General features: G+C 38.5%; 1 protein-coding gene across 1 annotated transcript; it reads left to right on the plus strand.

Moving 5' to 3' along the window:
• Nucleotides 1-828: 828 nt before the first annotated feature.
• Nucleotides 829-2,762, plus strand: LOC115679403 (LEAF RUST 10 DISEASE-RESISTANCE LOCUS RECEPTOR-LIKE PROTEIN KINASE-like 2.4). The gene is made up of 2 exons (XM_030602991.2): nucleotides 829-1,024; nucleotides 1,116-2,762. The coding sequence occupies exons 1-2, from the start codon at nucleotides 1,009-1,011 to the stop codon at nucleotides 2,381-2,383; spliced, it is 1,284 nt and encodes a 427-aa protein (XP_030458851.1). The 5' UTR covers nucleotides 829-1,008; the 3' UTR covers nucleotides 2,384-2,762.
• Nucleotides 2,763-13,228: the final 10,466 nt, after the last annotated feature.

The following is a 13,228-nucleotide window of genomic DNA, read 5'->3' on the forward strand; positions in this document are numbered from 1 at the left end:
TTGAGAAGATTCACACTACCATGAGGCACGTGACCCTATATCATTTCATATGGATAAAAAGTCAATTTATAGTAAGGTATTTTATTTCAAAACAAAATAATAATAAGTTGAAAACCCTCGACTCTTTCTTGATTGCAAATCAGATTTTGAGAATAGCTATTGTGCCTCATCTCGTCCGAATTCCCTATTGGATGAAAATCAATTAAATTCTTTGTACTCTCGTCTCAGCAGATTGTATGCGTTGATTTAACTAGTAGACGCTATGGCATATATTTCCAAAGAATTCAATTTGTTTCTTATGATTTTGTCTCTCACTTTAAGCTTGCAGTAAAGAATTACAAAAGTTTCAAAAAAAGAAAAAAGAAAAAAGGATACATAGAGTGAAAATTTGAAACCGGTTGAGGAAGTTTACCGGTTTTATCAAAAAGTTCCCGTGGCTAACAATTGACCGTCACTCCGTCATTTTACGGAGGACGGTTATCTCAGCATTTTCCTTAAAAAAAATGGAAAACTTCCACCAAAATCAAAGATTCATTTTTCATGTCGCCGGGGCAACGTCACCGGGACTTGAATGAACAATTGTGAAAAAGTCTTGACATTCGACCAATTGAAACTGTGGATTGAAGCACGTCAATTTCAATCTCCCCTTCCACGCAACTTCCTCGAAGATGAGCTCCCATTAACAAAGCCGCGTTGGAGCTCAATAAATAACGTATGGACCTCGCATATGCAAGTCAGGCAGTGCTCTCACGAGAGACGTACTTGGATCCCAGAATAAGCTTCAATTCGATTTCCTCCTCTCCCCACCCACCCCCCGAAGAGATGAGATCCTTCCCGAATGATTCCGAGGAGCTCGATCAAGTCTGGCCAAGTGTGTTGGAAAATCTCGCCGGTTCAGGGAGCTCCTTCCTAAATGGTTTCGACAAGTCCAATGGAGACCCCTTCAGCGTGTTCCAGAAAACCAATGAAGACCCATTCCGTCAATTCAAAAATATCACAGATCGGGCCATGGCTGCCTCCCTTAGTAAGTCGGAATATGAAGCTGTATATGAAGTTCACCACTTTGAGATTATGATCAAACTTTTAATGACGCTATCTTTGCAACCTGTTTTCAGTTTCTGGTGTGGTGGTAACTGCAGCAATCGTCGTCGTTGTGTACTTCCTCATCGATTGCTTGAAGAAGGTGGGAACCGCCATCCCAAGCTATACCGGGAAAGCTACCAATGAGTTGTTGGATCCAAAAGATTCTAGGTCATCGAGGTTAATCTCCTTTGTGGCACCAGCTATCTCACCACGGCTCAATTGGGAGAAGCCCGATGAGTTCAGTACCCTGGAGAGATTCCTAAAGCCCACATGGTTTTCTTCGGAGCAGCTGGCTGTTTACACCAGAGATTATGCCACCATGCTTGGTTCCGGCTCTTACGGAGTTGTCCTCAAAGGCCAGTTGCCGGATGGAACTCTGGTGGCCGTCAAGGTGCTCAAGAACGCCGACGACAAGAGGATGGAGGAGCTGTTCATGGCAGAGGTGAGCGCCATTGGAAGAACTCACCACATAAACCTGGTCAAGCTCTACGGCTATTGCTTCGACCCGACGATGAGGGCGCTAGTCTATGAGTACATGGAAAATGGGTCCCTCGACGGATTCCTGTCTGGGGAGAAGGCGGCGATAGATTGGCGCAAGATGCACGAGATTGCCGTGGGGACAGCAAAGGGGATCGCCTACTTGCATGAGGAATGCGAGCAGAGGATCGTTCACTACGACATAAAGCCTGGGAACATCCTCCTGGACCGGAACTTGAGCCCAAAGGTCGCGGACTTTGGGCTCGCCAAGCTCTACAGCAGGGAAATCAGTCGGATCCCCATGTCGGGTTTCCGTGGCACCCACGGGTACGCCGCACCTGAGATGTCGAAGCCGTATTCAGTGACTTACAAGTGCGACGTGTACAGCTTCGGTATGGTCCTGTTTGACATTGTGGGGAGGAGGATAAATCACAACGTGAACCTGAGTGAGTCAATGCCGGGGCTACCGCAGTGCACGTGGCACATGTTACAGAATGGCAAGTTGTTGGAGATGGTCTGCGGATTTCCTGAGAGTGAAAGAGAGACCGCTGTGAGGATGTTGATGGTGGCTTTGTTGTGCATTCAGCATAAGCCAGAGGCGAGGCCGGCAATGAGCACAGTGGTGAAGATGTTGGAAGGAGATGTGGGAATTCCGACACCCGAATATCCATTCGAGAATCCCGATCCAGATAAGCCTTCTCAAGGTTCGGGAAATGGAAGCGAATGGGACTCGGACTCATCTGCTTTGAGAACCAGGTATTCTGGAGGTTGCTGCTCCGAGCCTGTGAAGCCAACTGCAGAAATAAAGCTAGCTAGCAGCTAATATTACTAATATACCAGGCACAAAGATTCCTAAATTTTCATTCATGGATATACTGTACTAGTACCTAAAGATTTTGTCTTTTTATCTAGTGTCCTTTTGCAGTGCGATATCATAATACTACAGAATGCAAGACGATTGCTCCTCCGATCCCATGCCCACATATGCCTTCGGACAAATCTGTAATCGTATTCCTGGTGTGTAAGTTGGGGATTCGATCTGAATTTTACATTATATTGATCAAAACGACTCACATGATCAAAAAGTATGTTGTAATGTGGAGACTTGACTCTTTTTTAACCTAGAAACGGGGAAAAAGGAGTTTGTCAATGAGAATTCCTGTTTCATTAGAATAGCATTTGAAAATATCAGAACGAGCTCGCACTCATTATGTAATGATTCAATCAGATCATATACTCAAAGAACAATTCGCGACCATTGTGATTCATCAATGCTCACTTCGCAAATCAATATCGAGAGTTATCAATTTACTGTATTTATGAGTGAGAGATTGATTCTGGGGGATATATGCGCCTGCTCCACCTCGCCACATTCCGAACATATGTCGCTAATAAGCATCGAGGAAATACCTTCTGCGCCATTGCCAACACCGAATCCTCCGTCCACAGAAATGAAGGCGGCAGGGCCCTACGCTCAAATCAAACAAACAAAAGCACAGACCAGGTTTTGCTTTTTCTCTACAGTCATGCATACTTACTAAGCAGTTCTTGCTGGGGCAGAGTATAATCTTTATATATCAATCTGCTTAAAAATTGCAAACACGAATCGATAAATCCTCAATCCAAAAGCTCATGAACTCCATATTCTCATATTCCTCGTAAATGCTAAGAGTTCATGTGATAATTCTAATCTTGCAGCCGTGTGTCAAATGAATGAGCCAAAAAGAGGATGCATGTGGTTGGACTCATGAGTTCGAGATCCTCAATGAACAAATACAAATTACCAATTTCTGAAATAATGACTTCTTTCCTTTCCCACCCACCCAAGAACTCTCAGCTACAATCTAACTGTAATCCTGCAATATTTAGATAATATAAGAAAACTACCAAAACTATAAGAGTAAGATTAAGGACATGCACTTGGGACATAAGAGACGCAAAAACTCAAGAACCTTGATGTAAATAGCCAAAAATTGCAAAGTAAGTTACAATAAGAATGACTGGGCGATCTCCAATACTCAAGCACTACATCCTCAAAAGCAGCAAGAACAGTCAAATGGACAAAGCGGCGTGCCACTGGCGTCTGCCTTGTTGATACCCAACTCCTCTCCTATGTGTAGATGGTGAGCCCATCCGCTGTTTTCTTTCTACGACAAGAAGGCCGGCCGCCTAATGCACTCTCTGTTAACCCTTTATCCTTCTTCTTTTTCTTCTTCTTCTCGGTTTTTCCACTGCCATTTTCAGCTGGCTCCTCGGCATCCCCTTTTTTGGCTTTTCTTCCTCTTTTTCGACGCAAAAATGTCGTCGATCTCTTCATTGGATTTTCTTCGTAGCTGGAAAAGCTTTCTCCTCCAGCATGCAGTACACACCTAATCACCCAATATGGATAAGGCGCAATGACTGATTATCGAGGTAGTGGTATTTAGACGTAATGGGTTTTAGGCCTCTCTTTCAAACGAGGGTTTAAGGTGACAAATGGGCCGGGAATGGCCCATTTGTGGAGCGGACCGTACTTGGGCCTGGGCCCAATATAGCCCTTAGTAGGTCGGGCTATGTCGTGCCCGGGTTGGCCCGTTTGTTATCTCTAACATGGGTTTCAAGAGCTTGCAAGGGAATTACTTTATGAAATGGGAGTGCCCCCTATAGCATATTGGTACCTTATAGAGGTGGGCGAAAGAGGTGTTTGGGTTATTTTTCTTGAAAAAGAGCATGCACTTTACATGTAAGAGAAATAGTGAAAAAACTAAATTATCATGGAGTTAAATAACATGTAAAGGTTTTGGTTCTTTTTTGTTCACGTTATTTTCACACACTAAATGGTTATAACCCTCCCAAACTTACGGAGTGGACGAAAATAATTTCAAACAAATGAATCAATCCAAAATCATAAATGGAAGAGTGAAAGTTGCTATCTATTGAAAATGCAAAAACTGAAAATTATCTTGAAAATACAAGAATGTCCGTATTAATCAAAGTAATGATGTTTTATTCCATCACTTTATGATATTTTCCATTAGTTTGTTTATATATTTCATTTCATCTTGTACTTGCTAATATGCGCAAGCTGATTTCTATTAAGGATTTTTTCTTATAAGTTTGAATATGTTGATAATCTTTATTAATTAACATATCTTAAATAAATATTATAGTCATAGAGAGTTCACAACCTTAACCGTAGAATTCCCTTTAAAAAGCTTGAACTAAAAATTGTATATTTTTAGGGTTATTAGAGATTAAACTTTGTAGAGGCATTGTAAATAAATATACTTCATTAATATCTTTTAAATTAGAATCCCTATCATTAAATTTTTTAAAATGCTCGAATCTTAGATTATTCTTGTAAAGAAGTAATGACCATGCAAATTTCTCCGATTCGAATACAAAAGAAAAAGAAAAGACGGTTTAGGAAAAAATTGATAAAATCATTAGATTGATTGATCTACATTAAAGGCATATTTTTCCTCTTCATCAATCTTGCCATTAATAAGATCCCAATCAAGGCTATTTTAGAACATTTAAATTATGTGAGCCTTTATTTGAGGGGAGAAAATAGCGTGAGCCTTTATTTTTTTACTATAATCTCAATCGTCATTCAGAGAATTGTAATACTTAAACAATTAGTTTGAGTTTATATTTAGAAGGTACGAAATTCATTGATTTTATAATTTTGTGCAGTCATAGGTATTTTAAAAATATGCATCGGTTGTTCATGAAATTTTTTTTTATAAAACTTGGAGGTTAAATGATCATTGGGTTTGCTTAATTCATTATATATATAAGATTGTACTTACAAATCATTTTCTCAAGTAAAAAAGCTTTTTGCAAGTCATTAAATTCAATAATGTCAGTGAACTTATAATTGATTATCAATTTGCCTCCACTAGAGGAAGTCCTGGATCCATCCATAGCTGAGGAGGGAAAAATTGTTGGTTAACTTGCCACAGTGAGCAACAAGCGTCGTACTCATAATGAGAAAAGGTAAAATCTATTTCTCAACAAAATCATTTTTCAATTTGCAATATAAATATAGTTTTGAAATAAGTAACTCGTCTGATCACAAGGGGAATATATGAATGACATTTAAATCAATGATCACCATCGACATTAAATTAGAGAAAAGAATAACTAACATTTTTTTACTTGAGGGAAGATTTTTTTTAAAAAAGATATGATCATGACAAGATAAGAAATGAGAAAAGAGCTGTGATTGAAAAGGTAAAGTAAACTATTATCTTTATTTCGGTAAAGAATTAACATATGAGAGTTATAGTCAAAATGAGGAACCAATGTCCAAAGAGTTGAACAAAAATTACAATAGAAGTTTGTAAATAATTGATCGATCACATTCTAGAAAGTAATATTAATTGATGTGTAAAACGGAAAATGGAGAATTATTGTTCAAGAAATAGGAAAATCAAAACCCCAAAAAAAAAGTTAGAACAAAAAATGAATTTTTTACTAAGACTTCAAAAATATAATCAAATTTTATGGGGAAATAAAAGATAAAATTCAGCTTGACATGAAAAATGGAGTTCGAAAATGACTGGAAAATATTAAAGGTAAGGACGGTTTTATAAAATTGGCATGTTAAGTTTGAGAACTCAGTTAACAAACTTATGAGTAAAGATGACACGATCTATTCTAACTTGCAATGCAATTAAATTGAAATATTGCCTGTTGTAAATCGAAATTTCAAAATTCTCAAAAGTTATAGGCATAGTCTAAATTAGTCAGCATCTTCTACAAAATGATATTATATATTTCACATATGCATGCACGGGAAAATTATCAAAAAAATCTTAAACATATTGTACGGATGTTAATTCAATCTTAAACTTTTTAATTTGGTCAATTTAGTTATAAACTTTTTTACAATTTGCCAATGTAGAACTTCTGGCCAATTTCGAGCGGAAATCTGTTTGCAAAATTCTAAATGCAAATGAGTGGGTCAATGAACATGTTGAACAAGTAATATATGATGATAAAAGTATTGTCCCACAGATATTGATAATTGATAAACCTATTAATCATTAAAAATGGATTAATTCTATAATTTATCTAACATATCAAACTAAAATTGAGAATAAATGAAAATTGACAATCTTAGAAACGAAAAATTTCATACTAAAGGCAGTTAATCAATCAAATAAATAAATCAAATAAATATGTTAGAGCATTTGATTTAAACATAACCACTAGATATGAATTTCATATCATTATGAATACAAGAACAATATCAAACGTGTGATATCGGAATTTCCTTATCTATTTACTATCATATCTCTAGATATAACAAATCTATTCAGTTTATCAATCCACCATATCTCTATGTGAATTTAAATAAACATAAGTGCATTGAAATTTGTGAAAATTCCCAATTTACAATAAATCTTTTGGACTACCTTATCACCAAAAGTCACACAAATAACATTGTGATATCCTGAAAATTTGACCAAATTTGGTGATTTATGAAATGGTGATTTCATCGACGCTCTACTAGTTAATTCTCGCTCTGGCCTGATCACCAATTATTTGCTAAATTACCCTTCTAGAAACATTTGTGTTAGATTTGATCTTGGCCGTCGGATTGAACTTGGAGAGCAAGGCTTCATCTTGGCCATTGGATTAAACTTGGGGAGCAAGAACACATCCTAGCCCTTGATCTTGACTTGGGCATCAAGAACAAATCCCAACCATTGATCTTGATTTAAATTTAAACCCTATTTCTCTCTCTCCTCACTTTCTCTCTTATTCTCTCTCTCTCCCTCTCTCTCGGCCGAATCACCCCACCCCCGCCGTGCACCCACCAGCCCCTCACGCCACCATCCTTGAGCCCCGTAGATCGCCGTGTGCCGTTCACCGCCGTCTGTCGCTTGCCGTGTCAAGCCGAGGCCGCCATAGACAACTCGTGTCGTTGCCGTGTCCTCGCGTTGTCGTCGTCCTCGCGTTGTACTCGTTTTTAGACGAGTAAGTTAACATCTAATCCCTTGTTTAGGATGTTTAACTTGCATTGGGTAGTTTGGCTAGTTAATGTTTTAGCGTGTTTGAACTTCTAGAATGAGCATTGGCGAGTCTTGATTGCTAGACTAAGTTGAAATAGATGTTGAATGTTGATTTGAACTCTTGGTGTGGTATTTTCATGGCTGAGAAGTGGTGGATCTCAAAGTTGAAGGTGTTTCTTGGAGTTTTTATTTTGATTTCGGAACTGATTTTACTGTACGTCCCTGGTTTTCCATTTTTATAAAGAATTTTGTGGTTAGAATCTTGAGAAGTGTTCTTCATAAAAGTTGTTCACAAGATCTTGATCTATAACATACTTAAATTTCAGATTTTTCTGAGCTCAAATGGGTTACACGAAGGTCCAATTTCTTACCGAATCAGAACTGTTTTATACTATGGATTCCGTGACCTTCGTGCTTTCTCAGATTTTTATAAAAATTTCCAGTTCGATTTCGGCCATACTTCCTTCACAAGATTTGTAAACGAAATCCATGTCTACAACGTGTAAAAATTTCAAAGTGTTTTGAAAGGATTTGATTTGTAAAACGAGTATTTCTTTTGGTTCAGTTCCCCTGTTCCAGCGGACCAGTTCTGGGTTGTTTTCAAGCCATCAAAAGTGATCTTTGTATAAGGATTTTGGGATTGTGTTCTGCATGGAAAATATTTGTGAAGGTCTTGTTTATAACATATTCGAATTTTATAATTTTTGGAAACCATTTGCTATGCTTTTGAAGTTGATTTCCCAAATCATGCAACTCTGTCCAGTTTTACTAGAATTCCATAAACTGCTTGTTTTTACTTGAAATCTTTGGCTTTCGATTTCCGGCCTAAAAGAGGCAATAACCGCAATTACCTAGCTTTTCAATAATGTTTATTTGGCTGTGATCCGATGTTGAATTCATGTTTAAAATGAGGTTCACAAAATCGATTGACTGTTGCATGTGTGACCATGTGATATTATTGTATGGCATTAATGTGAGCTCTATTCACGGACGCATGGGCTAATTGAGAAGATAATAATTGGCCGGAATGCTTGTGTGCTCGTGTGGTCACACGTTGGAGCCGTCTTGCTGTGTATCGCTTGACGATGCCCGATTTATCGGATGCCTGGGGATTATCTGGAGTGCCGATACCCCGGATGCCTTGTCGCGGCCCGAGGCTGGACTCGATGCTCCTTACGGGATACCATCTTACTGTGTATCGTTTGATGTTGCCGTATTGGAATGCCGTCATCCTGTGTATCGTTTGACGTAGCCGTGCCCGATGGGGCGGGACGGAGCCCGGTTTTTACCGGAAGACTACCATCTTGCTGCGTATCGCTTGATGTGTAGTGGCCCGAGGGGGCGTAATAACTGGAATACGTGTGATGCATAGTGCTTGATTATAGGGTAGAAACTGCTAGGCATGGTATGGGACGTGCCCAAGTGGATTCTGTCTTATAATCGAGACACGCACGCTTGTGATGCATTGATGCATGAGTAATTGATTTAGATGCTTCGAGTTTGCGACATATGCATTTCATCAACGAGTGTCCCAAGGCGAGGTAAGGATGCCTGCGATTGTTTAATGATGTGCTGTTGATGCCGTATTGCCTGGTTAGGGACCCCCGAGGTGAGTTGGCCTTCTAAACGGGGCTTAGGCGTTAACTTATTGAGATTTTTATCTCATTCGTGGTTGTTAAACATTTTTTTCAGGCCCTTAGCATGTTGATGCACCCAGTATGGTTCGGGGTGCGTGGAAGCAGACTTTTGGTGAAGTAGATTGACCCCCAGCCCGACATCTTTTTGTAGACTATGTTTGGAAATACCTGAAGTGGGCTTGTAAAAATGTTCCCAGGGGTTAATCAAGTAAATGTTAAAATGATGTTTTGATTTCGATGTTGTAAACCGTTTTCCTATCTATCCTTGTTTACTGTTATTGTCTGGGTGTATCTTTGTTTAGCTTCCGCATGCGTAACCAAAAGATAAAATGTTGGGTCGGCGACGCGTCCTGGGACGTCGCATCATAATGACCATTGTAGGATGTTGCGCGCTCGCGGGGTTCGGGGCGTGACAAACATGGTATACCTCTATCCACAAATAATGGTTATATATTATAAGGAGCAATTACATATTATCGCTTCTCAGTCTCAGACATGCACATTAGATCATTCAAATGGTGGCCAGTCACTTAAAGGCATTAAGTACAATAATATCTAACTCACATGAATGAAATCACTTGCAGAACATAAAAAGCATGAAATTCATATAATCATAATTATGCTACATCATAACCCTAACGAAAGAAAATTAGAACATAATAGAAGAAGAAACGAAAATCTACATTAAACCCAACATTCACCACTTTTTGTATTCTCTTCAAAATACTTGGAAAACTCCTAGAACAATGAAAAAAGAATAATAAAAAAAGTAAAATAACTCTATTTGTATAGAGTTATCAAAATCGCTGAAGTGGACACGGCCATCCTATGTGGCACGGCAACCGCTGAAAGGGACAATTTTTGCATTTTTAAAAAAATTATTTACGTCAACGTCAATCATGTCACATAGACTGCCGGCACCTAATGTCGATGATTTCCACAACGATTACATTGACAAATTATCAAAAGATCTATGATTGAATTTGAATCCGTACAATAGATTTAAAATTTTTTTAGTAATTATCTTTGCATACGCAACTTGTAGCATAGCATATAGACAAAACATGTCCCTTTCGCACTATGTACTAATACCGATGGTTTCTCCAATCCTTCGAGAAACTATTTGTCGAGAAATTATTAACGTCTTGAAATTACATCTAAATAGATCTTAGCCGTCCAATATAATGAATGATTCTCTCATTATTTATGATCATATATTACGCAACCTTGTGTTCCATTGACCCAATCAAGCAGGGGCTTTATTTGAAGTCTAAACCATGAACTCCGAAATTATACAGTTTCTATTAGTAGGTTTTTTCCCGTATCACTTTGACCATAAGGATTTTAAGAAAAGAAGGTTAACTCCACCTCTTGAAGTGTCGTGTGTCGGCCTAGCCATGCGCTCCAAGGTTTTATTTAATGGACCGACGTCTACGTTAAACTGAATCTAAACTAGTAAGACCATGAGATTTCAAATGGTACCAATCACTTTCGATGATTATGTAATATTTGGCCTTTTAATTGACCAAGTCAAAGAGGCGGTGGGACCCACCTTTTATAAATAAAGAAAAGAAAAAAGTGGGCATTCAGCCCTCAAAAGGGAGATGGCACACGCAGAGAGCAGTGGGAGAGAAAGAAAAGGAAAGGGAAAAAAGAACAAAAAAAGGAAAGGAGAAAGACAAAAGAAAAGAGAAGGAAGCACATGCCAGAGGGTCTCGCCAAGCTGATTCAACTTCGATTTGCAACCTTGGTAAGTGCTCGTGTGCCTCGTTCATTTAATCATAGTATTTTTGGGAATTAGGGCACAATTTCGGAGTTTTATGAAATTCAAACCGCGAAGTTCGATTTTTGAGATGTTGAGCTACGAATATATATAGAAATGGTAGTTTAGAATGTTGTGGAGCCATAGGATTTTACAGATCTCAATTTGAGCTTGTCGTTTGTCAGAAACGAAATTTCGAAGTTGCGCGCGCGCGGGTAAACAGTACGACCAGCAGCTTTCCATGTCAATTTTCGACAGTTTCGGGCTCGATTTTGGGTTGGCCAAGCTTTGGGGTCTTCTAGTGCTTTGAAGGACCTTCCATTTGACTATAAATTTGCTCGAAACGGAGTTTGACGGAAAGAATTATGGCGTGACCAAGTTTCACCCTCAAGCTCTGTGTTGCGGACGATTTTGGATAATTGCTTTGGACGAGCGATTTGTTGGCGCCTTTGAGTAATTTTGTTAGCGTTTAAGCCTAGTTTTGCCAAGTCATAGTTGAGATAGTGTTTTATTCGAACCGTTGAACTCGAGTTTATAAACCCAAATAAGAGATACCCAACTCCTCTGTGTGTAGATGGTGAGCCCATCCATGTGCTGAAACTAGAAAGAAATACAAGATATGATGAAAAGAATAGTTAGCTCCGGTGAAGCTCTAACGTCTTTTCTTTGTGAATAGAGTCTAAATATTAATAATTGGTCGATTGAGTTTTAAACTTTTTAAAAATTATTGAATCAAGATCTTCTCTTGTCGATGATATTTGTCTGGCTGAAAATCCTACTCCATTCTTTCATGAAATGAACTAAAATCTTGGCAATAATTTTTTGCACGGATTTTGTCAATCATCGAGTTGCAAACTTGATTACTAAATAAATTAGACGATTCAAGCTTGAGAAGTCGATTTCGAAAAAAAAAAAAATCGGACTCGACCTTTCTAATATTTTACTTGAAAACTCGAATTTTGTCAAGTCTCTTGATTATAAGATTTATGTGTTTATTCAGTAAGCATAATAAAAATATATATAACTTCCTGCAAAATCAAAGATTCATTTTTCATGCCGGCGGCGACTTGATGGGGACTTGACTGAACAATTGCGAAAAGTCTTGACAACCGCATTGAGCTTAAAAAACGGAAGACCCACGCATATGCAAGTAAAATACTAAATAACAGACGGACTATTCTGCGACTTCTTATACTTAACATAACCACAACTGCACGCCTAACGACTATCTCAATCAGCAAGCTCTCACGAGAGAAGTACTTGATCCAAGAATAAGCTTAAATTCGATTCCCCCAGAAGATATGAGATCCTTCCCGTATGATTCTGCCGAGCTCAGTCAAGTCTGGCAAAGTGTGTTCGAAAATCTCACTAGTTTAGTGAGCTACTTCCCAAATGGTTTCGATAAGTTCAATGAAGACCCGTTCCGTGTGCTTGAAAAAATCACAAATCCAGTCACCTTGACAAAGGAATGTGCCATTGCTGCCTTCATTAGTAAGTCAGCATATGAACTTGTATATGAAGTTCACAACTTTGACGTTATGATCAAACTTTTAATGACCCTGTCCTTGTTATAGATAATTAAGGATTTCTCTACAATAATTTCCATTGTTAGAGATAATGTGATAATTCTTATAATTATCCATTTCTCTCAAGATTGCACGTACATTGTACATATATTGCACGTATGTTGCACGTGTGTTACACGTGTATTGCACATGTATTGCACATGTATTTTCATTTGATTGTGCATATCTTAATTGAGATATTATCTTAGAATAGTTATCTAATAAATGCTATAAATAGGTTGATGTATTCTCCTTAAAATACATCGAAATATACAAAAATTCCACAATTTGCTCTCTTCCACTTTTTTGTTCTTAACTGTCTTTGCAACCTGTTTTAAGTTTCCGTTGTGGTGGGGACTACATCAGCCGTTGTCATGTACTTCCTCATCGATTGCTTGAAGAAAGCGGGAACCACAATCCCGAGCTATGCCAGGATAGCTACCAATGACTTGGAAAAGTTTCCAAAAAATTCTTCGTCATCGAGGGTAATCTCCGTCGTGGCACCAGCTATCTTACTAGGAAACAATCTGGAGGCCCCTGATGAGTTCAGTACCCTAGAGAGATTCCTGAAGCCCAACGAGTTTTCTTCGGATCAGCTGGCTGCTTACACTGGAAATTACGCCATCGTGCTCAGTTCCGGCTCTTATAAAGTTGTCTTCAAAGGCAAGTTGCCGAATGGAACTCTGGTAGCGGTCAAGGTGT

The sequence above is a fragment of the Syzygium oleosum genome, unplaced genomic scaffold (assembly GCF_021117445.2).
Source record: "Syzygium oleosum isolate NSW1041296 unplaced genomic scaffold, Sole_v2.1 Sole_v2.04, whole genome shotgun sequence".
NCBI lineage: Eukaryota > Viridiplantae > Streptophyta > Magnoliopsida > Myrtales > Myrtaceae > Syzygium > Syzygium oleosum.